Below are 26,399 nucleotides of genomic sequence, written 5' to 3' on the forward strand. Positions count from 1 at the left end.
AGAGGCGGGGCGGGAGCACTGGGCTGAGAGACAAAGACCTGGACAGCCGTCTGTTCTGCCCCTAAGCGGACAGTGATCTTGGTCAAGTCAGTGGATCTTGCTGGGTCTGTTTACTCATCTCTAAATGAGCACTGGGTACTTAAAACAGAAAAGCATCCCTGAGCTCTAACTCTGGGTTCTGATTCACAGCCTGCCCTTCTCCGGATCTCTGGGCAGAGATGCTGAGGATTCAGAGTGCGGGTGGCTTCTCCATCCACTCTGAGCTCTTGGCCATCTGCTGGACATACTCATCTTTGACATTTTGTTTTTTACAGAGCCTTTCTGAAAGAATTGAGGGGAAAGTCTGTCTCCCTCCTACTCCAGAGAAAACCCTGTTTAGTTCCTGTTTAAATTTCTCTTATTAAAAGTTCTTTTATGGAAAGTTCTCTTTTCTTGTTTTACTGTTACCAAGCCCCAGAATATCCAGTATTGCTTTAAGAATATTCCAAATGTCAGCCAGATTTTCTGCAACAAGAACACATAACTTATTCCTCTGACCACAAATTTCTACCCTTAACAACTCAACCAAGAGTAACGAATACCACTCCTGTCTCACTCTTGCTCTGAATCTTTCTCTCTCTGTCTCTCTCACACACACACACTCTCTCTCTCCAGCAATTCAATGTCATCTTCCTTGGCTCCTGCATCAAAGGCCCTCACAATCATCACATTGTGTTGAAAGAAGGCCTTGTTGAGAGAAGGCACATCTTGAAATGTTAATCCATACAGTTTAAGAAAACGCACCACAGTATACTTGTACTTGTCAAAAATCAAAATGTTACTTAACCTAACATGTTTGCCTTTTTGCTCTTGCTGTCAAAATCTGAAGACAAATTGACTCTACGGGGACTTTCAAATTGTCAAAACTCCTTGTTCATTTCTTTTTTTGATTCTTCATATTGTCCTCTTTTAAACCCTTTATATTCTTTTTAAGCTAACAAACTTCTCATCAACAATAGATAGTCTTGCTCACTACTCACTGAGAAAATAGAGGTCCTAAAAGGTGAACATGTTCAATTTCCTTCTCCTCCTATTCCTCTCCAGCTTAGAGAACCAGTCCAAATCCTTGAGCACATAATTTAAGGCCTCTCGGATCCAACCCCTCCACCTTTCCAACTCAGCTGCTACCAAGATGGACCCTGGGTTCCAAGTCACAGCTATACTTGCTGATTCCTAAACGTATCCAATAATTTCCCACTTCTCTGACTTTTTATTTATGATGTTTTCTCAGTATGGAATAGTCCTACCTTCCCCTCCCAAGCCACACCCCTCTCAACTTCTGGAAATCCTCTCTTACCTTCAAGCCCAGCTCAAAGGCAGCCTCATCCACAAAGCTCTCCATTAAGCAGCTCCCATCCAAGCCACCACCACTAGCAGTTCCGAGTAATCTCTTCCCCTCCTTTCTAGCAGAATGCTATTTGTACCTCTATTATAGCACACCTTTGTCTTGGATTGGCTTGAAAGTGCCTTAACAGTGGAGCCTATGTGGTTTAAAATTTTTTCTTTTACAGAAAGTATTTTAGAATATTGTTGATCTAAATTTGCTGAAGTAGATGGAAAGAGCTGTACCCTGCTTCATCACATTTTTAGAATTTCTACGTCTTTGCTTCCTTCATATGAACTCTCATGTTTAATTTTAAAATTTCACATTTTTTTTTAGTGTTTTTAGTAAAACAAGTTTTTCTGGAAATAGGGAAGATATACATTTTAAATGTTTTTACTGGCTTATGATTTCAGAATTTTCATTGGGGCATCATCAATTTTGAGGAAATTCTTCATACTTCTTTAAAAATTAATCAATTTCAAAATATGTTTAAATATTAAGAGGGAAAAATACACCTATTCTTTACGAGATATGGAAGGACTTAGGAGTCATGAGTCTCAAGGATACTTCTGCTACACAGTAATATTCTTCTGTACAAGATAAGCACAAAATGTGGAAGAGGGAATTAGAGAGGTGTACAATGGATTGTTACTTGTCACTTTTCTGATAGTAAGAGAGAGTATAGCAAAGACTTCTAGGATCCCCCAAAAGTCCATTCTGCCCTTATTTCTTAGTAATAAAGACTAATTTTTTTGAGGGGGGGTGTACATTGCTGCCCAGTAAAAGACTATATTCCCTGGGCTCCCTTGCAACTATAGTAGCCTTATTATCAAGTTTGGCCAAGGAGATGTAAGCCTGAGTGTAAGCTGCAACCAGTCTCCTTAAAGTGAGAAGGATGGTTCTTCCCTTTGGCCTAATATCCTCCTTGGAACACTGACCACCTTGGAGTATGAGTTAGACCAAACCCTGCAAATGGTGGAGGACTAAGCTAGAAGGAGACTGGGTACCAAATGAGTTTGTGGATCTTCTCCAGCAGTCCTAGACTGCTTACACTCAGGTGTCTATTATGTGAGATAAACTTCAACCTTATTTAAGTCAGTCTTTGGGAGCTTTTATATGTAGCTAAATCTTCTAAACCTAACTATATAGATGACAGGATCTTATAAAGGTAGGAGGGGGAAGTTTGGAAATATATATTTTTAATCTCCATGTTTTTCTTTTCTGATCAGGAGAGAAAAGTAAATTCAAAAGAAGGTTGGATCAAAGAACCATATCGCTCTGACAAAAGAAGACAGAGAGTGAGGGGCATGCTGCAGGACTAATTAGGAAAGCTCAGCTGACAGCAATGCCTGTGACACAGCTGCTCTGAAACCCAAGAGACCAGAACAGACTGGAAGAGACTGCAGGGGTGAGTTTTCACAGAGGCTTTACTGCAGCATTCTTAGAAAACTCAACCACTAGCAAAAGCAGAGCCCCCAAAATCTCTGCCTTAAAGAAAAGATGAAAAACAAGCTGCAAGTCAGTGCAAGAAGTAAATACAGGGAGACCTAGGGTGATTGACAATGATTGAGGTTTTGTGAGAATATCTGTATATAAAACACATTCTTTTCAAGTTTGCTTCATTGTATATATCTTAGTTTTCAGAAGTTTAAAATTTACAAGAGTATTTACAAGTTTATAGTGTTAAAAATCTTCTTTACATGAAATCTCTCTCTACCTGCCTAATTGACTACACAATCATGTATGGATTTTTTTTTAAGTTGCATTCCTGAGGAGATTCTTTTTGATGCTTTTTCACTTGTTAAAAGACCCATAGTCTGCTTGCAGGAGCTACAAAAATTGCAGGAAAAGTGCCAGTAATGGGACAATTAGCCTCTATAGGACTTGCCTTGGATTTCTAAACTTATTAAATAGTGATAAGTATCAACCAACTCAGGTTTAACTCAGAAAAGTTAGTCTAGTACTTTTACCAGTCATCAGCTTTACTAGCCTTTCTTTGAACTAAAGGAAACCATTTCTTTTCATGTTTCTCCCAGCCCAAAACTTCTGGATTTCTGTCCCCCGAAGTTCACAAAGCCACCAATAAAATCTTGAACCCAATGTTACTTTGATGTATTGAGTTGGCCAATAAGTTCTTTTGAGTTTTTCTGTAAGTTGTTTTGGAAAAACCTGAACAAACTTTTGGTCAACCTAATACTATTATATCTTTGTTTTTATCAGCAAAATAAGGTTACTGTGTTGCTTTGTGATAAAGTGTAGTCATGCAGGCTATGATCCCCTGCTCACCTGTGTGAATGCAGTCCTGGAAACAGCCTCTCCTATGGATGTCTCAGTCCTCAGAGACTCTTCTGCATAGTACCTGTAAGTCTCAACATCCCTTCCAGCCTGATTTCATCTGACCAGCCTCACTGTTCATTCCTGCAACTCCAACCATGGGAGACATTTCACCATTTATTTCTCTGGGTTGTGTTGCTTCTGCATCTGAACCTTAGTGCAGGCCATTCCAGAGGCATGAAAAATACTTCCCCTCATTTATTCTATACAAGTTCATCCTCTCTGGACTGTTCACAGTGACTGGAGGATAACTTCCTTACTGCTGCTTTTGCTGTGAGTGCCATTTTCGAAATGATATGGTTTATAGGCATAAATTACAAAACGCTAGGGTACTTGCCTCATGGGCTACTGATTAAGAATCGGGTGGGGGGGGAGGTGGGAGGGGAGGCCGGGATGGGGAATACATGTAACTCCATGGCTGATTCATGTCAATGTATGATGAAACCCACTGCAATGTTGCGAAGTAATTAGCCTCCAACTAATAAAAATTATTGAAAAAAAAAAAAAAGAATCCGCCTAACAGTGCAAGAGACACAGGTTAGATCCCTGCTCTGGGAAGATTCCACATGCGGTGGGGCAACTAAATCTGTGCACCACACCACTGAGCCCATGCTCTAGAGCCCATGCTCTGCAACAAAAGAAGCCACCTCAATGGGAAGCCTGTGCACTGCAACTAGAGGGTAGCCCCCACACGCCACAACTAGAGAAAGCCATGCACAGCAATGAAGACCCAGAACAGCCAAAAAATTAAAAAAGCTAGGGTTTGAACGGAACTTAGAGACTATGTGTTTACATGTTTATCATTTAATACTTTGCTATTTCCCAAAAAGCATCTGAAGAGGCTACATAAAATGTATACACATGAAAATATTTAAAATACAAAGAGACTGTCAAAAGCTATATAGAGATGGAGAATTCATAACTCCCTTATTTATATATAGGCTTCCCTTGCAACTCAGCTGGTAAAGAATCCACCTGCAATGAGAGAGACCTGCGTTTGATCCCTGAATTGGGAAGATCCCTTGGAGAAGGGAAAGGCTACCCACTCCAGTATTTTGGCCTAGAGAATTCCAAGGACTGTATAGTCCATGGGGTCGCAAACAGTCAGACACAACTGAGTGACTTTCACATTATTTATATATAAGGAAACAGAGGCTCAGAGAGATGAAGTGATTTGCAAAGATTACAAAGTTGGAACTAGAAGCTCTTCCTTTATTGGTGACTTTGGTTCCAGGCTGATGGTTTTCCTTTCTACTCCAAGTTTTGTCATCATTCCTGACTTCCCTGTGAGCAGTCCCTCTAGCACCCTGGCCTTGTTTCTCTGACCTCAACTCCACTGAGCTCCTCTTTTACTTCACTTCAGCAGCCCTTCCCCAAGGTCACACCATGATCACTATTTTTGAATGCTCTGACTCCCATAATCACTAAAGTACACATCTTCCTTTCTTTAATGGCATTCTACAAATTTTGATATGTTGTATTTTTATTTTCATTCAGTTTAACTAATTTCTCTTTTGGCTTCAAATGTGATCTGTGGGCTATTGAGAAGTGTGTTATTTAGTTCCCAAATTCCTGGAAAATTTCCAGAAGGGGCACCAGAGCTCATATTAACATAGGGCAAAGGCCATCTGGGGACACAGGAAGAAGCCAAAACCACAAGCTAGGAAAAGGGTCCTCACCAGAAACAGAATTTGCCTGCACCCTGATCATGGATTCTAGCCTCCAGAACTGTGAGAAAAATCAGTGTGTTGTTTATGCTGTAGCATTTTGTCATGGCAGCCCAAGCAGACTAAGACAGCTTATTGGCTGTAACTCTGTTCTGTTACTTTGGTGGTCATGTTAGGATTCTGATATACATTTTCAACTTATCACAGTCTACTTTCAAGTGAAATCACAACACTTCTTGATCATATAAGAACCTTACAACAGTCATTCCATTTCTCCCTTCCTGGACTTTATGCTGTTATTGATACAGAGATTGTCTTTACATGTTATGGGTCACAGACACCACTGTTACTGCTTTTCTTAAAATGATTCAATTATTTCCATTAAAAAAAATCCTGGACTCTTCATCTTAATGTGCTTATTCATTAGATATATGAGCTGACTTCCAAATTATTGTAAATGACAGTTTTCCAAATGTTTCACCACTTCACAATGTGGATTTCCATTTTTCTAGCTTTCAGTAACACTCTTTCAACTTCAGCTTTCTTCCAAAGCCTATATTGCACATTTTCTTTTTTGTTGCTCTTTTCTTTCTTTAAAAATTTTTGGTCTGGTTGCACTCCAATTTCAGGTAGACATTTCTGAATTAGCTTGCTGGAGTGATAAATATACTAAACATAATAAGAATTTAAAGAACTAGAGAACTTAAATGATTGCATTTTATCTGACAATAAAATTTCTATACCAGATTTCTATTAGCTAACATTTGCTTGGTGTATCTTTTTCCATCTTTATTTTCTATATCATTGCTTTAGACTTGCATCTCTCTTACACAGTGTATACCTGAGTTTTGATTAATAGGTCCAATTGGAAGGCATCTGTATTTTAATTAATGTATTAAATTCATTTGCATTGATAGTGATTAACATTATACTTGGGCTTCTTTCTGACTTTTTTGTTTATATTTTTCAATTAGCCATGTATTTTTTCTGCTTCTTTTTTTCCTTCTATCAGAATGATTAAAATTGCTTTGTTCTCTGTACTTTCCCCTACCAGTATTTAAATTATATATTCTATTTCTTTCCTCCCAGTGGCTATCTTATACTACCCTTGAAAGAGTATATATTTCTAACAAAGCCTAAGTGAATTCCTACTTCTATCTGTTTCTTAAGTCAGAAAAGATCTGAGCTTGCTTTATCCTCCCTCAGAATACTTCATTTTGTTTCAAATGTTTATTATTCTTTTTATCCTTATTATTTGTGCTTAATGTTAAATTATATTCATGTGCTTAGTTGCTCAGTCATGCCTAACTCTTTTGCAGTCCTTTGGACTGTAGGCTGCCAGGTTCCTCCATCTATGGGATTTTTCAGGCAAGAAAACTGGAGTGGGCTGCCATTTCCTTTTCCAGGAGATCTTCCCAACCCAGGGATTGAACTGAGGTCTCCTGTGTCTCCTGCAGTGCAGGTGGATTCTTTACCAACTGAGTCATGGGGCAAGACCGAATTTACCATAGTATTTTAGTGTCTCTCTTACTTTTATTTTGGAGAAGGAAATGGCAACCCACTCCAGTACTCTTGCCTGGAAAATCCCATGGATGGAAGAGCCTGATAGGCTACAGTCTATGGGGTCACAAAGAGTTGGACATGACTGGATGACTTCACTTTACTTTTATTTTCTTTGTGTATCAAGTACTCCCTCCTGGGTTCATTTTCCTTTTTGCAAAAGAGTGAGGATTTATGAGTGATAAAATGTCTAAGTTATTGTATATTGAAAACATGCTTATTTCACCCTTACTTTTATAGTTTTACTGGACATAGAATTCTAAGTAGCAAAGATTTTTCATTAGAACACTGATGCTTTTACCTATTCCTCTGTAGGCTCTGTCATGAGAACCTTGTTATCACGCTGACTGTCATTCCTTTTTAGGTAACTACTTCTTTCTCTCTCACAATTTTTTTCTTTTTTTCTTTTTTTTTGATGTTCTCTACTTTCACTAAAATGTTTCTGTATTTCCTGAGATCTGGAAAATTCTTTTACTATATGTTTGAAAAATGTCTTTTGCCATCCTCCCCACTGTATTCCAGAATTATTACTAAAATTATTTGTCATCCCCCCTCTTTTATCCCTCTGGTTATGCTCTAAGACATTCCTTCACTTCTATTTTCTAAATCAGTAATACTCTCACCAGTGTGCATTCTTATTTTGTGGTCACTTGTTTCTGTTTCATATACAGTACTCTTCCTTTACTTCTCTGAGGATTTTTTAACAACCTTGTTTAAAGGCACTTTCATACTGTTCTTTATCTATCAACTTTTATATTAACCATGTATTTGCTATTTCTAGTGCTTTTCATTTCTTTGTGCAGATTTGTTTTCATTGTGGTATCATTTCCTTCTACCTAACAGACTTCCTTTAACATTTCCTGTAGTATAGATCTGCTGGTGAGGAATTTGGAATTTTTTTTCAGCTTTTTTATGTCAGGGAAAAAATATTTTGCTTTCATTTTTGAGATAAATTTTTACTATATATAGAAGTCTTGGTTGATAGTTTTCCTTTTACTTTCATTATTCCACTCTGAGATGCCACTGTCTTTTTGCTTACCTTGTCTTCAGTGAGAAATATGCTGTCATTTTTATCTTTGTTCATCTGCATGTAGCATGTATTAACTGCTTTTAGGGTCTTCTATTTTATCACTAGTTTTGAGCAATTTAATTATGATAAGCCTTGCTTTTGTTTTCTTCTTAGCTATTGTGTGTGGGATTTATTTGGATTCTTGGATCTATCAGTTTACAGTCTTTATCAAATTTGAAACCTTTTCAGCCATTATTGGGCTTCCCTGGTGGCTCAGATGGTAAAGAATTTGCCTGAAATGCAGGAGACCTGGTTTGATTCCTGGGTTGGGAAGATTCCCTGGAGAAGGGAATGGCTACCCACTCCAAGTATTCTGGCCTGGAGAATCCCATGGACAGATAGCTTGGTGGCTACAGTCCACGGGGTTGCAAAGAGTGATATGACTGAGTGATTAACATTTTCTACTTTCTTTCTCAGCCATTATTGTTTTAAATATTTTTATGTCCCCCTTTCCATTTTGGGAACTCCAATTACATGAATATTAGGATGTTTGAGGTTGTTTCATGGATCAACAATGATGATACTTTGTACTCCTAAAAAAGTTATTATTTTTTCAATGCTTCTCTTTGTATAGTTTCTATTACTATGCTTTCAAGTATGCTTATATTTTCTCCTGGAATGTCTAATCTACTGTGAATCTTATTCAGGTATTTTTTACTTCAGACATTGTAGTTTTCACCTCTAGAAGTTCAACTTGGGTTTGTCTTTATGTTTCCCATATCTCCCCTTAATTTTTTGAATGTATGAAATCCTTAACAATAACTGTTTTTATGTCCATGTCTGCTAATGCCGACATGTGTGTCAGTGCTGGTTAAGTGTCAATAGATTTTTCTCCCTCATTATGGGTCATATTTTCCTGCTTCTTTGCATGCCCAGTAATTTTTGATTGGATACCAGATATTGTGAATTTTACCTTTTCTTGGGTGCTCAACAATTATATTCATATATTCCTATAACTACTCTTGAGCTTTTCCTGGCATGCAGTTACTTTGAAACAGTCTTATTCTATTAAGACTTGTTAGGCAGAATCAGAGCCTAGTTCTTCTAGGACTTACTCTAAGTACTTAACTTGATGTCCCAAGAATTTGGGGTTTCCTAGTCTGGCTGGTGGGAACAGGCATTACTGTAGGCTCCTTGGGGAACAATGAGTACCTTTCCTCTAATTAATTCAGGTGATTCTTCCCCATCCTGGGGGAGTTTCCATTTATGCATGTGCTGATCAATAATTTGATGGATACTCGCAGGAAACACTCTGAATATCTCCAGAGTTCTCTTTCTGTGCAGCTTTCTTCTCTCCACTACTCTGTCCTGTGAAATTTAGCTGCCTTGATGTCACTGGATTTTCAGCTCCATATTCTCTAGTTAAATTAAGAAGGTGAGACTAAAAGTCCACTAGTTTACCTCTCCCTGCACCGAAACCTGGAAACTCCGGGCAGTAAGCAAGAGTGTTTACAGGGCTCACTTTGTTTCCTGTCTCTTGGGGATCACACTGTCCTTTGTTGTCTTATGTCCAGTGTCCTGAAAATAGTTTCTTATTTTTTGTCTGGTTTTTGGTTGCTTCAAGCAGGGGAGTATATCCGGCCCTTGTTTCTCTATTTTGGTTGGACAGATAAGTCTCACATACTCTTTTCTGACCACAACTTACCCTCCTTAGTTATTCTTACTATGACCTTTCCTTAATCCCACTGGGGCCTCTAGCACGTGGAGCCCTCTACTGACTCCCATAGAAAAGCTATGACAAACCTAGACAGCCTACTAAAAAGCAGAGACATACTTTGCTGGCAAAGGTCTATATAGTCAAAGCTATGGTTTTTCCAGTAGTCATGTATGGATGTGAGAGTTGGACTATACAGAGAGCTGAGTGCTGAAGAATTGATGCCTTCAAACTGTGGTGTTGGAGATGACTCTTGAGAGTCCCATGGATGGCAAGGAGATCAAACCAGTCAATCCTAAAGGAAATCAACCCTGAATATTCATTGGAAGGACTGATACTGAAGTTGAAGCTCCAACACTTTGGCCACCTGATACAAAGAACTGACTCACTGGAAAAGACCCTGATGCTGGGAAATATAGATAAAGCAGGAGAAGGAGACGACAGAGGATGAGATAGTTGGATGGCATCACTGACTCAATGGACATGAGTCTGAGCAAGCTCCAGGAGATGGTGAAGGACGGGAAAGCCTAGTGTGCTGCAGTCCATTGGGTCAGAAAGAGTCGGACACAACCGAGCAACTGAACAACGTCTTCCAATCTGTCAAGACTCTCCCTTCATTACTTTCCTTCCTATGCAGCTTGTATTCCATGATCCATTATTTCAGTAATGTTCTTGTCAAGGTCCTCAATTCCCATTCTCCCCCCTAGGCTCATTTAACCTAGCTAATTACATGGTAGAGGTTCAATATATATATTTTTAAACTAAATGGATAAGTAAATGAGAAATGAAGTATATATATTAATTTCTGATAAACTCTCTGCCTATATTTCAAAACTAAACATTAAAAAATTACTAATTTTTAATACTACATCTCTTTTATCAATACAGATAATAATTATGTATAAAATTAGGTTATCCTTTATATACAAATAACATTTTCCCAATTCTACATTACTTAGGATGAATGCTTGTGATTTTCCCCAGTGAAAGTCATAGACCGCTGGGGTAAAACTAAGTCAGTAACAGAAAAACAGAATGTTTAAGTATGAATGAAATTTAGAGATAAGTTTCTATCACTCTTCAACTTCATAGATGTGGAAATTGAGATATTCAGAAGACAAATGATTTGGCTAAAATGTTTTTCAAAGCTCATACAGCTGGTCAATAACAGAATGAGGAGCAAAGTCAACTTTCCTAACTCCAAACCAGGCTTCCTTCCTTCTCATTGCAGTGCTATATTTTCTTGCCCAGGTAAGCTTGTATTCAACACCCTGTGTTTGCAGAAATTTGAATGTGGTTTACAGTAGAGCTTGCTCTGGCTTTCCAGTGAAATTGGATGCTTAATGATGGAGTAACATGTGATTTCTAGAACAAGGTCATGCAATCTTATAGCCCTAGTTAAAATAGGACTAAAGTAGCACATGGGTCATGTTCTCATACTTAGGTAAAACATTCTTTGAACCATTAATCAGTGACTCTGCCAGGGGATTCAATAAGTTCCCATTCTTACTGTATAAAACTTACTGTGTAGAGGCTGATGCCAGATATCAATAGAGAACTCGGTAGGTTAGCATATAAATAATGTGATAAATTAAGATATGAAAGGATTCAAGTCCCTCTATATTCATCAGGACATTGTGCCCTTAAAAACTGGTTCCCTAAGTCTGGAAAAAGTTTTAAGAACAAGAAGCCTTCCAATCTTTATATTCTGATTAGACATTGACACATTGACTCAATAAATTCAGAGCCTAATAGTCAGGGATGAAGCCTAGTGAAAATTAGGCAGTGGGAATAACATAAAACAATGACTCAAACGTGAATAACAGTATTTCAATGTATATGTTTGAAATTCACACACACGCACATGCACACACACATACATACACATACTTGTTGAGTAGATGCAATATTTGAAATCTGAGTTACAGCCAAAATGTAAATTACATGCAAATATGACTTGAGGTTACTGCTAATGTAGTCATTCTGATGTTCACGAAACACTTTTAGCTTTTTACCTACTGGACACATAACTCAATTGGTTGGCTGGCCCCTATTGTTTTGTAGGGTCACATGACTAGTCCTGGCTATTGAAGTTGAGTCATTTCCAGGCTGGATCATTTAATTTTGGGTTAAGATTATTTAAAATTCTCTTTCTGTCTGGGATGGTAATCAGCAACTTTAGAAGATGATACATCAGCTAGGGTCCCTGATTTTCTGTGACAAATAGAGCCCCATGCCAACCCATTATGAATATGTAGTGTTAGGAGGAAATAAATCTTTGCTTTTTTAGCCACCAGTATTTTTAGAGTTGTTTGTTACCAGAGTATAACCTAGCTTGTCCTGACAGATATATCTGCTTTCATTCTCTTCCCTGGATGGGGAAGATACTGTCTTAGGGATCAATACTAGTAGGAGCTCAGGAATATTGACAGAGTGGTAAGAAAGATGAAGTTAAGGAAGGGAGAGATATGTAAAGGGTCTATTCTAAGACAAACATAAACATATACACATTAAATGCAATTTGGGAAGACCTACTAGATTTTTTTATTGTTGTTGTTACTATTATTACCATGATTATTATTATATTTCTTATTGTTTTTTTAAACAACCTGACGATTATGGCTTTTATATGCTATGACTCATCCTTGGTATTGGATAAAGAGAGGAAGAACAGATAATTCTAGCTTCTGGAATCTCTTAGATTAATGCAATAGCTATGCTTCCTACATAGTGTGAATTTTGTTCTTTGAGTATATATTTTCTATCCCAGTTGGACTATACAATTCTCGCAGTTAAGGACTATATTTTATTTTCCTTGTGTGTACTTTGGAAATAGTCCTAAAGCTCCATAAAATCAAGCTGAAAGCCAGCTGCACTTGTTATCAGGGAACTGGCATCACATTCCATTGTTGACCATCCCTTGGACTGACTTGAACAGATGCATCAATTCTCATATTTTCATTTCCTGGAACTTCAGGAATATGAAATGAGAATCATGAGCATGGTGATAGGACAGGGCAGTGGGGAAAAGTGCATTTGCAATCAACACTGTCTTTGGAGTCGTAGTCCTTTTCATTGGCAACCAACTCAATGAAGCAAATCAAAAGAGAGACATTTTTCAAATCTGACTTTTCATAGCAAGTGTTTCACATTTTTAGACATGTGTGCTTTTGGGTTTATTCTCCTTTTTATTGCTCCTGGCCCTTGGTGCTCTTCCTTTTTCAATTGTCCCATTTGCCATTCTTAATTAGAAATAATCTACAGAGCCCCAAAAGTCAAATGGTATATTTAAAACTCATGGGTGTATAATACAATAAAAACTGTTGAGGGAAGAATCGACATTTATCAGAATCCTTTGCATTGTCAGTGTCTAAACCACATAGTATTTTCCCACACACAGCTGTGCACCTGGGCTTCTGCTTGCCTATTTGATTACAGCCTTGGAGCTTCTTTGCTAACTTTTCAATTGCTTTTCTTGTTAATCAGTTCTTGTCCTTGCTCTCAGGTTTTAACTTTGCCTATCACACACAAACCTGTCTTCTACTCTTGCATTACCTGGAACTCAAGCAGCAGGCTCCTTGTTTTTGCCAAGAATGACATTACTCTTCAGAATTCCTTTCTACTCCCCAGTGGTGTAATGGAAGTATTCACCATCAATATAACCAGTTGGGTTGTATTAAAGATGGAAAATATTTCTGTTTTTATGCATACTAAAAAAATATGCAATTGTACTTACAGTGCCTACTCTGTGTCTGGCACTAGCATAGGCAGTGGGGATACTGCAGTGAAAAAAAGCAGACAAGAATTGCTGCCCTCATGGGACTTATTTTATAGCAATGGCAAATCCAATTACTAGTAAGATCTGACATGTCCTATAAAACTGTAGTGGTTCTTTATTCAGCTAATGATCTACATCTATATGTAAGGTATAATGTTTTTGCATTCTATAGTTTTAGTTAAAAATTAAATTTTTATCAGGATAGGCCAAAAGATAGTTGACTCATACCAGGTATGATCAGAAGCCCCTTCCTCAGCACACATGTTGGTCCCCACTCTCACCCTGAGATCCTTTAACCCTGATTGATGCCATAGCAGCAACCCAGCAAAATCTAAAAAATGAATACAGCCAAATCTAAAAATTCCACATGATACTTGGGTGAAAGGCCCATTAAAAGGTCACCATTGCCAGGCAACAGTATCCCTGGATAGTGTAACAAGTAGAATAACACTTCTTACTCCACTATCTCAGAAACTCAAAGGCATATACATCGAGACCCCCTCCTCCCATCACTGCTATTTCTTCCTGTGGCTACCACCATCCATGACCAGACCCACCCACAGCAGGCCTGGCTAGATGATCAAGCAACCCTGATGGTCATTGGTAAGGCTGGATACATCATCCATGCTGTGAAAACTCCCTCCCAGGCCAGAACAGGCTTGCAAAACTGGCAGAAATAGGGTTCATGGGACAGATCTGAGATCCAGCTGTACATCTGCCCTGAATCCCTGTGTTGAGATTCTGCTATTCACAAAACCCAACCTAAAGCAGACTGGAGTCAGAGCCTGAGCAGCTCCTTTGAACAGAGGGAGTAAGGGCTGCTGTACCAACAGGTGACCCAACACAAACAGAAGGAAGATGTGTGAGTGGTATTCCTTAAGCTACTTGGGTCATCAGAACTACAACCTTATCCTTGTCTTCTGACTGCATTTTGGTTTTCTAAACTTGTCTTCTTTTTCGAATTATGTATTTGCAATTTATTTAACGGGCTCACATCCTCCCAAATTCTTTTTACTGGGCTTCAACACCTTTCCTGTGCATATGTATTTGTGCACACATATATTGTTGAATTACAGTCTGCCTTTCTTCTCATGGTGTCTCTAACACTGATTCGATTAACTGAATCCTCTGCATGCCACCTCATCTCCTCCAACCCAACCTGTTTGCTTATATGCTCGATCCTTGTGTTGCAGTGGACATGAACTATTTGTTTTTAAGGAATAGTCATTTTTATAGCACAGCTTGGAGTCTAAAGCTCAGGAAAAAAACATTCACATAGTATCTTTCATAAATATGGAAATTCTAATCATCTAGGTTTTATGATCCTCATATTTTCAATTTATCATGGTCCACATGTGGAATAACTACGACAGATGTTAGATCCTATGCCACCTCCTTGTTACCAAGCTTTTGGGTTTCTGATGCACATCTCAGAGTGTGCTCAGAGCTACAGAGTAGAGTTTCTTCCTTACCCCATTCTTCTCTCCCCAGGCATTTCTTTCCCAATGATACCTATTTTATGTTGAAGCTAAAATAACTCATTATCTTTGAGCATATAGCAAGTAGAGAGAATTAAAATGGGGAGATGCTCACATGGGTTTATGATCTACATCTAGAATACACTTCAACTTGACTATTCTATGTGATTTATAAAATGATTCTAATATATGCCATGTATTTGAGTATAGGATTATTTCAAACTCATTTTCATAGCCTGTTCAGTGGCTCTTATAGTGTCTGGTGCAGAGTAAGTGCTTATTGAATAAATGAGTGGTCCCAATGGTGGTACAGGAAGAAAATGTTAGAATATCAAAGAGTTGAGAGACAGATGAGGACAGTTTTAGAAATGAAGTTTCTAAAACTTTTGCCTCCAACTAATAAAAATAATTGGGAAAAAAATAAAACCTTTGCCTCTTGGATGGTCAAAACATATATGGTAGCTGAAGAGAAACAGCTCTTTGTAACTCTTGGTTCCTTGTCTGTGAGATTCAGTGGGAGACCTTACTTTCTCACTATGAGGAATCAGTGCCTAACTGGAGAAAATAACAAAAAGAAAGGCAAGTACTGGAAAACAGGATTTTCTCTTTCATGTCCATGATTTTCTTTGGTATATTTAAATACCTGGGAATGTGATTCATCAGTCATTGGATTTAACAAAATCCACTCTCATTTCCCCATAGGCTTTAGTGATACAGGAAACTTTTCAATTATCACAACTAATGGAATGGAAGCAAAAGTACACATAATCAAATATCATTTCTATTTGTCTTTGGAAAGTATTATGTCTGCTCTTCCCCAGGCAGCTTTGCTTTTATGATGATTAGTTCTAGCTTGGGCTAATATTAAAATGAGTTTGCATTTTCTCTGTACAATACCTGGCAGTAGAAGAGAAATGTGTTTATGGCAGAGGAAACTCATGCAGGGCTTAGAATTTGTCACAGTTAATCACCCACATGGATAATCTACATGCAGCAAGTGGGATTTTGAATAGACTAAAAGGCAAAGAGCAACTACATGTCCTGGATTTTAATGGCCCGGGGTAGATACCCCAGGAGAAAGCTATAGCTCATGTTATGAAGAGTGTGAGTAGAAAAAGAACACTGAACTAGGGGGAAGGCAACTGGTGTTCTCATCCTTGATGCCCAAGGGAGGCCATATAACCTTTTTGTGTTTCAGTTTCTTTATCTAGAAAATGTAATAATGACATCTGTAACTGTTTACCTAACAGATTACCTGCCAAAAAAGAGTAGTGAATAAAAGGGTTTGTAAAAGTATTAAACACTAGGAAAACACAAAGTATTGATAGACAAACAGTGAAATACTGTCACCAGCTTTTCACAATCTGTCCTTTGCCCTAACTCCTCAATGCTTGGAGTCTTGGGCTGTGGTTTCTGAAACTTCACCCAGTTTTTTAAAAAAATCACATTTCTTAAGGATTCTGCTCTTCCAGGAATAGCTACTTTGATAATGTCCATGGGTCCTAATGAATAGATACATCCTTTATCAGGATTTTAACAGAGATCTTTCAGCTATAATAATTAACCTTGTTGTTGTTGTTTAACTGTTAAGTTGTGCCTGACTCTTTGTGACCCCATGGACTGTAGCCCGCCAGACTCCACTATCTGTGGGATATTCCAGGAGAATACTGGAGTGGGCTGCCATTTCCTTCTCCAATAATACTTAACCTAGTGGCTCTCAAAGTGAGAGATCCCTGGACCACCTGCAGCAGCAGCAGCATCTGGGGATGCAAATTCTTGGACCCACCCCAGACCGAGTGAATCACAAGCTCTGGGAGTGCAGCCCAGCAATCTATGTTTTAACAAGTGCTCCAGATGATTCTGGTGTACACTCAAGTTTGAGAACCACTGCCTTAACTCAAAGGGAAAAAGGGAAACCCAGGAATTGGGCTCTGAGACATGCTACTGAGAGACCTTTACTTCTCTGAAGGAGGTAGGATAAGGCTTATGGGACTTTTCAAATCATACTGCATATAGCTGTGCGTGCGTGCACGTGTGTGTGTGTGTGTGTGTAAGTAAAATGATGGCTGAGAACATAACCATCCTACCTAAAAATGTATCACCACCTTCCTTAGCACTCCCCACTTGCCTTTCTTGATCTACTTTTCCTTGTAGCATTTATTACCTCTTAATATGCTGTTATTTACTTATTTCAGTTATTGTCTATCTCCCCCAGCTGGAATGTTCACTCCATAAGGCAATCTGTTTTGTTCACTGCTGTGTCCCCAGTTCTGAGGGCTGTGCATGTTTCCTAGTCAGTACTCATTACATATTTGTTGAATTAACAAGTGAATGAACAACTGCTGACATTGAGAGATAAGAAAATACTGGGTCAGATCAAAACACTGAAACACCTGCAAGAACCCTTCTTACAGCACAGGAGCCTTGCCTCTCTGTTCCTGCTTTGGGCTCTGAAATAAGTCTGCAAACAAGGCTTGGGTAACTGCCATCCTCAGGGGTTCAATTCACTATGCTGTTTGATTATCATTACAAAATGTGCTATCTGGTTTTTCCTAGGCTGGGGATAGTGTACTGACTGATCAATGCATTCACAGGGCTGGGTATGGGTGTGCAAGAGACCAGAGTGTGACACAATAGGGAAAAGGCAGTCTAGGAACAGAAACCTACTGAATTCTCATCCTTATGCTGCCCTAACTTGCTATACTGTCCTAACCAAACTGCTTAGCTGCTGGGTCTCCTTTCATCTGTGGATCTCAATGATCTCCAAGGTCACTTTCAATTATATTAATAATTACGTATCCATTCAAATATTACTTGATTAATGCCTCCCTCCTCCACTAGCAAGCTCTGTGACAACAGGGGCTGAGTCTGTATTTGCCCACCCAGTTCATAATACCCAGCACATGGGGGCACTCAAATATTTGCTTAGTGAGCAAATTTCTGTGAAAATCAAACGGGAATCTCAGCTTCATCAGCTTGTGCTCTATACAGCTAAGTTCAAGGTATGTGGATGTAGGTTGCAAAACCCTGGCCTGGAAGAGATCTCCAATCAACAGGAAGAGCAGGATGCTGGCTCTGCCTCCCTCCACCAATCCCCAGGGCAAACAGAGGTTGCAAAATTCATTAAATGCATTCATGGCAAGGTATATGGGAGAGAGCCCAGACTGGGCGCTGGCCATCAACCCTGTGGTCTGAAGAAGCAAGGGTTTGGGGATCAGAAACCTGAATCACAGATCTGTTATTCTCTAGTTTTATGACTTTGTACAAATTATGTACTTCTCTCAGCTTCAGCATTTTTATCTGGAAAATGAAGTACTGCCTGCCTCTCAGGATGGCTCTGAAGATCAGAGGAGTTGATATATATCAAGTGCTTTCCCAATAATCTGGTGTAAGGAGGGTGCTCAGTGTATGGAAGCCTCCTTGTCTAGTCCTGCCTTTTCTGCCCCTTACAAGGTTTCTAACAAAGCTTCCTGTTCCAAAAAACTGACCCAAGTTGGTTATGGCTAATGGGAGTGCCCTGGCCAGCCTGGCTTAAGGGGAGATAGAGATCAGAGTCAAAAGTGTTTCTCAAAATATTTACCTTTGGAAATACATACTTTCTCCATTTGCTTCTAGTTTGCTTAATGACATTTTGAGATTTTGAACTTGCTCTAACTTGATATCAAAAAGTGCAATTTTGTAAATAAATCTTAACAACTGATAATCACTTGAATGTACTCTTATCAGTGAACAGGATGAGTCAGAACTTAACTTCTCTATTTGGCTGCCTTTGTCTCTCCTTCTGCTTTGCTCTTTGAGGGAATTATCCTCCAGGTCCTGCCTTGCCCCCTCCACCTTCCCCCACCACACTCATGACTTCATATGACCATCTTTGTCCTGGAAAACAAATTCTGCTGCTAGGCAACCAGAAAACAAAATCCACAGTGGTTGACATGATTTGCACTGTGATGGCAATTGCAGTGGTGCCACCACCAGGCCAGACGTACACCCATTGCATCTGTCCTCAACAGATCTTTCCAGAAAGTGGGATGGGGTGCATTCCTGGTAGAAAATTAAGGGCCTCAGTACTCAGCGGAAAGTATTTATAAATCACTATATATCAACAGCCTGCTTTAGAATAATTTTATTAGAACACATTCAAGAAAGTGACATATGGAAAAAGACAGCAGCAATTCTTAGTCATGCAAATGCCCATGTTAAGGTTCTCCATTGGATTTAAATTCAAGTACAAAGACAGTCCTTTCCTGAGCCAGGTGCAATTCCAGAGCATGACACTTTTGAGTCGAGAGCATGTTTCCTCTGCAAAGTTCAGAACACTGAACAAGTCCCACCCTCACAATAAGCTTGTGAGATACATGGAAGTGTAAACGTTCAGGATTTTAAGGAACCCTTTACCCAAGCCCCCCCTCCCATAACCCAGCCAGGGGAAGTGAACCCAACTTTGGGACCTCTTATAAATAGATTTAGTCTATTGAAAATAAAGCAGTGGGCCTTAAAAAAAATTAGAAAATGAATATATACATACATATATATATAATGTAATGGAATCACCTTTGCCTCTTGCCTTGGTGTGGGATTTCCATGAAACTCTGTGTTAGGGGTGGGGGCTCTCAAGTGTTTTGGGAGTTGGAGGACTTTTTTTATTTTTTAACTTTTTATTATGAAAAACTGCAAACATATACAAAAGGGAGAGAATGATAGAACGAACACCCACGTGCCCATCATCTAGTCTCAACAATTATCAACATGTGGCCAGTTTGTTTATTTCTTCTCCCACCTCCCACCCACCCCTGCCAACAGGATAATTTGGAAGCCAAGGAGGGCTGGTAGGGTAATCTGCGAACGAGATACCTCAGCAGTGAGTAAGGTTAGGGAGGAGCTAGAAAACAGTGGCAAAACCTGGGTAGGTTGAAGCAGATGGAACATTTGTTGGGAGAAGTAGTTCCTGCCAGTGTTTCAGATCGGTTGGAGTTGACCCTCACCTTCCATAAACCATAACCATAAGAGGTCCCTTTTTCCTTCTCCCTCCTGTTCATGATATAGGGGAGGCAGGCTAGATTAAAATGATGAGTTTTCCCAGATTGGGGCCACTGACAAAAGAAACATTCAACGTGGAGAAAAACTCCAGGAAAACTCTAATGAACCCCAACCAGGGTCGGGGGCCTGATGTTCAGACTGGGAGCTGGGGGAGTGTGTTGGGCCATGGGGACACTCACAGGTCCCTACTGCCCCACCCATTTTAGACTTTGGAGAGAAGCTCGGCAACCTTGAATTGCACCCAGTAGAGAAAGAAGCAAGGGGCCCCGAGGAGTGAGCCCATGGCCCAGGGGGCAGATTTTGCATGGAACATGTTGCCCTCTGAGCAAAGGTTGCACCCCACACCAGCCCTGCCAGAGCAGTCTCAAGAGAGGTGGGTGATGGGAGTCCAGGTGGGAGGTCCCAACGGCGGCACGGCTAACCCGGTGAGCTGCGTGCTAAACGTAAGTGGAGAAAGGATCTCCAGGTCCCAGGTACCACCGAGGAGCAAGGTTGCCATCCTGTTAAGAAAAGGGCCGGGGCTCTGTGATTTGCATATAACTTTGCAAAAATTTTCATGAGATCCTGTAGCCCTTTATAGAAAACAGAGTGAAACCATCAGTGTGACCTAGTGTATTTCTAGCAATCCAACGCACACAGTGCAACCTGGCAAATACACAGTCATTATTTTAGAGGAAATGGAGGAAGCAGAGTGCTGTATAGGATAGTGCTTGGTCTGAAGGTTCAGAAGTCAACCAGGTCTAGCATCCAGAGGAGGATCACTGACTGGCCACTTTTAACTGTGAAATACTGTCAAGAGTGCAAACCTGAACATTGTTCTTTGCATTAGTTCCCTGTAGAGCAATCCTGTTGTGACTTTCCAACTTCCCAAACAAACAAAGAGAAGTGGAGCCAGGAATAATATAAATAGAGATACATTAAATAAGAGGTCCAGTGGCAGTGATCATTAGTGTTTATTTCATACCTTTCCTGTCTTTTTTTGGTTTCGTTTTCTTGTTTCAATTCTTTTAGGGTCCCTGTGTCCTACCAAGTCTTAGCATGACATTCAGCTAGAGAAAGAAACTGAGAAAAGTTTACCCATTTATGCAGCAGATCTTTAGTAGTAACTGACTTAACACTCTTGATGTCAAGTGTTTCCAGGGTCTATAACGTAGTAATCTGGAACTTTTCTAAGGCATTAGGCTGGTTCATGCACACTGCAAGGCTGGCTAAGGGAATGGATTACTGAGTGAGGGAGTGATGGAGCCATGCCAGAAACCCCATATTCTAGTGTGGTTCTACTATCTCTACTGGGCCTTCATAGAGAAACAACTTCTAATGCTACTGGAAGAGTGAAATATTTCAAAAAGCAATGGTTCTTATCCAAGAGAAAAGTTTAAGATGAATGAAAGAGTCTGACCTCCCATTTGACTGTGGTTTAGCTCAAGGTGTCAAAGGCTACCCTATGGAAATGAGAAAACCAGTATGAGACTCTTTTAGTAAGAACTCCAGCCAGGCAAAAACTGTTCATTAAGGGACAGAAAAGCCTCAGCATGGAGTTCAAATGGCAGTTACTCTGAACTGTGGAGAAGGTCGGGGGTGCTAGGGATTCAGAAGGGAGATGAGATTCTAAAGAAAGTCCGGGACAGGATGCATGTATTTGTGAAAGGGCAAAGTACTGGTACCCACTGAGCTCACCTTTTCCAGGGCAAAAGGGTCTCAAAAAATTTTAATCATATTTTCCTTTGCATAATGTTACATTGACGGGCTGAGGGTAGGGACATGGCATTAACTGTCCTGATTAGCTAGCCCCCCACATCATAATTCACTGTCAGTACCAGTTTATAGATGTGCTATTACATCTGCAGAACTTACTTTAGTGGCAGAATTTAATAGTTTTACAAGTACTGAATTTGACATTTGGCTCTTTATACAATGGTTAAAATTCTAAGGGAGGAGAACAGTTTAAAAAAGTATTTTCAGTGTCATCATTATTAATAGCTAATTTATTTGTGTCAGTTTTATTATCACTATTATTAATGGCTAATATTTGCTGCATGTTTACCATGTGCCAGGCAAAGTGTTGAGCATCTGGCATGCATCATTTCATGAAATGTGGAATGGGTTAATACCATTACTCCCATTTTGCAGACTGAGGCATTAAGGTCCTGCCCAGGATCATACAACTGGCAAGTGGAGGGGCTGAGATCTGAACTGAGGTTGGTTTGACTTCAAAGTGATCCTAACTGCTGTGGTAGGTTGCCTTTTGTAAAGGAGAATCCATCTGCTAAATGATATTTGTATGTGTGTATGTTTGCGGATTCCAAAGAACTTAGAAAGCATCCCTCACATATTTGGAGGATCCATGTTATCCTTGAAGACATAACTAGAAGTGGTTTGGGTCACTTCAGTATGTGTATTTATTAGATTTTGCACAAAAACTTTTATCTCCTTTTAAACCTCAAGATGTGATGGTCTCTGTGTACCTGTAAATCTGATGATGGTTATGTGAGACATATAAGAAATTCAGGCATGTAGGCAAACTGAACACTTGTTCTCCAAAACTGAGAAAATACATGCATTTACATAGGAAGTCATTATATTATATGGCCCAGTTGGTGCCTTAAAAGAGTAGTTAACATCCATACATCAACATTAAAAAGCAACGGCCATTTATGATCTCATTGAGATGATTTTCTGAAAATCTAGCCTAGGGCAGAGACTAGTGGGAAAAATTTAAGTGGAAATGTGGTTTAAAAAAATGCCATTAAATTTCTTTGAAATGTCAACGATCTCTATTACTTAGACAATAACTCTCAGCTTGGAATTCACAGATATCCCATATCCAATCGCCCTCTACCTCTGGCATTCTGATTCAGCAGGCCAGTGAGGAGCCTGGGATGAGTTTTTTGAAATGTTTCCTTGGTAATTCTAGGGGTCACTTGGTTTAAAATCATTAAGGCACAGGACTTTTCTATGTACCAGACAATACATGGTTGGAAAACCTGAGTTGTGCAGCATTTCAACTGCATTTTCACATCTGCCAGTATACACTGTCCAGAAGCACTTGGGCATTTTCCATGAGGAGCAAGAATCAGTGAGACCCATATTGATAGGATAGCAGCTTTTATTAACCACACCTTCCAGAATTCTTTTTTTGGGGGGTATATTGGGATTCCTCCCATCTCCCCCTATTCAGTTATGTGCTAAGTTGCTTCAGTTGTGTCTGACTCTCAGTGACGCTATGACTATAGCCTGCCAGGCTCCTCTGTCCATGGGATTTAACAGACAAGAATACTGGAGTGGGTTGCCATTTCCTCCTCCAGGGGATCTTCCCAACCCAGAGACTGAACCCACTTCTCTTACATCTCCTGTATTGGCAGGCAGGTTCTTTACCACTAGCACTACCTGGGAAGCCCAGGTATAGACTCCTTCATAGAAACACTTTACTTATTTATTAATATACAGCAGGTCTCATTCTAATATTAGACACTCATAACATGAGTTTTCTGAGTTATAAAGAGAGGTTCTACAGTCTCTGGGTAGAACATCTAGTGGTATAAAAATAGCCACAAATGGGGAACATATTTGTTATATTATAGATTTATATCCTTTCTTGTTCTACAAAGAATTTGAGGCAGCTGTTTTACAATATGTTTTTAAATGCATCTTCAGTTGACTTTATGTTCTAGATGTTTCTATCTGATGGATTTGGAAGCCACTGAGGCAGGTATGTGCCTGAGTTACTACTTCTGTGGCAGACATAATAAACTGTCTCTTCTAAATTCCTGACTCACGTCATGTTCTGTTAGGCACAGCAGACTGAGCAGTTGACATGTATAATACATGGAACATGGTATGTTCCTGGTTTTTTATTCTTTTTCCCCTTGCCCTTGGTATTTTCAATCAAGTGCATTTCATTCAGTTGATCAGGAGGGAGAAATGATAGGAGTTAACAGTATCTGGGCCAAAATGTTACTTTGTGTGTTTCTGCCTGAATCATCCAAATTTTCTGGTTCATGGACTTGGCCAGCAGAAGGCAGTGTACATAGCAGACATGAGAAAGACCTGGGTTCAAATCTCAGCTCTGCCACTTTCTGGATGTGTGACCTTGGGCAGGTTATTTAACTTCTACATTTTCCTCATCTGCAAAAATGAGGATAATGATACTTACCTTGAAGAATTGTGAGGATTGAGTAAGAAATTACATAAAAAATGCCAGGCTCAGAGTAGGCATTCAGGAAGAAAAGACAATTGTTACTCTCAGTTGTCTATGTGCTGGACGCTTCCTTATAGTAGCCTTCATGCTTTCCTCGGCCTGTTCAGTTACAGCAGGGGCTTCTAAGGGAAAGGACTGTATGACTCTCATTAGATGGGCAGATTTGTCCTTGGAGGGCACTTCACTGCTCTGTGTTCTTCTGTTACACTCATGGAACTGCAAAGCCCATATTAAATGGTTTAAAAGAGCCTTTCTCCACCTCAAATTTCAAACTAGAGCCCAGACTGGAAATATTCCTTCACCAGAATGGGAAACTGAGATACAGAATAGTACAAATGTTGAATCGTGCAGACAGAAAGACATCATGAATTATGTTTTCAGTTTAGCTCTTTTTCAAAACTGATTTTTGTGACTTTCTTAGTTTTTTCATGCTTCCTACTCTACTTTTGGCTTCTAGCCGTGTGTGTGTGCTGCTTATACTGACCCCAGGGCTCCTCATCTGGAATTCGGTGAGGAGGTAACTGGCAAGGAGTGGTTGGCCAAGCAGCTTGGTGAAGAACAAAGAGGCCTCGGGGTGCTGCAGAGACAGGCTCTGCTGTGTCCCCTCCTGAGTGACAGATTGGGAGTCCCCACTTGCAGAATACTATCCCAAAGGAATGAAATCGGCCTCAGCAAGGAAGAGTCACTCCCTCTGTTTTTCATCTTTTCATTTTTCCTTCTGCTTTTGGAGAGAACTGTGAGACTAGGCCAGGTGGTAGAAGCATCCTTGACAATGTTTGTTTCATGTAACTTTTTTGTTTCAAGTTCAGAAAAGTTAGAAACTTTCTCTACCGAAAATTATCAGAAACTTTCCATGTCCTTTGAGGGTAGGAGAGGAGGGAGGAGGAGGTAGGGGAGGGAGTGGGGGAGCTGTGTGTTGACCTGATGATGAACCTACTGTTAGGAACCTTGCTGTCCATGCAGGGGTGACCCATCCTCTCTACCTGGGGACCCAGTGTTCCCACACTGATCACTCGGGGAACCCCTCCATCTGGAATCATAGGGGGTTAAAACCGAACTTGAACATGTCTGCCTTCTCTCCGTCCCACTGTATATCTCTTCGTAAAATCTCTTCATGAACTTGAGCATTTATTTCAAGCTTTTCCTCTCACCTTTCCTATACTTTACTAAACAGCTGAGTTTGGGGAAAAACTCTGATGAACTAACCTACTATTCACCTTCCCTATTTCCCTGCCTGAATTTTCCTCCTCTTCCCTTTCGCTATCCAAGGCTCCTGACCTTCAAAAACCAAACAAAGTTGCCAGTTCCTCAACTAACAACCTTCAGTAACCTTGGCCCATCCTGCAAGTCAGCCCAAATTCACCGTCTGGTCACTTTCTCTCATCTTCAGATGTTGAGGGGAAGTTCATCCCCCTGTTACCTACTAGTCACCTGCTCATCCCTTTGTCTTTGGTTCACACAGAGGTTTGATCCAGAAACCATCTAATAATCGTGACCCTTCCTGTCCTTAAAAATAACATCTACTCTTTTTTTGATTAATAAAAGTAATCTGACTTATCGTGGAGAATTTGGAAAAAGCCACCATCCAGAAATAACCACTACTTACATTTTGGTGTATTTCCTTCATATATACATACATGCATACATATATGTATATATAAGTATCTGTATATATGCATATAGAAGCACAAACACACACACATATACACATCCACATTCCTTTCAGTGTTTAACAGAAGAGTCAGTCTTTCATATTTAGAGGGAAAAGGAAGATCCCAGGCAGGTCGAAAAGAAAAATAACCCCAGGCTGCAGCTCAGGTAGGCTCTTCACCTGTGTCAGCTGTGGCCATGAGCTTTTGGGACACATGGCTTATTGGTTTGCAATGTCATGGACTTGATGGCCAGGGGAAATATCTAAGCTATCCCTGCCTCCCAGACCACGTGAGTGAATCCTTCTTAGAGAGCAACACGGGAAACATAGTCAGAGACACACCAAAATTCATAGGTACACACGAACATAAATTATACACGTAAAAACATATTCAAACAAGTCTTTTCTGAGCCCTCTCTGTGAATGCCCACTCTACCTCAATGCATTGCTGATAATACAGTGTATCACATGTAAGCCTTATTTTTAGTGGGTCTCAGGGTTTAGCTGCTGAGATGAAAACTACCCATGGGAAACAATAGCAAACTGGAAGAAGATGCTTTCTCATAAAGTGCTGATGGAAGGGACTCGAGAGAGTCATTCTAATATCATT

The 26,399-nt window shown here is 39.8% G+C and overlaps 1 protein-coding gene across 16 annotated transcripts in view; it reads right to left on the bottom strand.

Annotated features, from left to right (window-relative positions):
* The window catches only part of KALRN (kalirin RhoGEF kinase), a 673,187-nt gene that overhangs the window by 163,196 nt on the left and 483,592 nt on the right, over positions 1-26,399 (bottom strand). For 6 of the 16 annotated variants that reach the window (XM_043875053.1, XM_043875052.1, XM_043875050.1 and 3 more), the window contains exon 34: positions 19,012-20,440. The exons of the other annotated variants lie outside the window; for them this stretch is intronic. In XM_043875053.1, the coding sequence (XP_043730988.1) occupies positions 20,378-20,440 (63 nt within the window). In that variant the 3' untranslated portion in view covers positions 19,012-20,377. Of the gene's footprint in view, positions 1-19,011; positions 20,441-26,399 lie in introns of those variants that run through there. 16 annotated transcript variants of the gene reach the window in all.

This window comes from Cervus elaphus, chromosome 19 (genome assembly GCF_910594005.1).
Source record: "Cervus elaphus chromosome 19, mCerEla1.1, whole genome shotgun sequence".
NCBI classification, from domain to species: domain Eukaryota; kingdom Metazoa; phylum Chordata; class Mammalia; order Artiodactyla; family Cervidae; genus Cervus; species Cervus elaphus.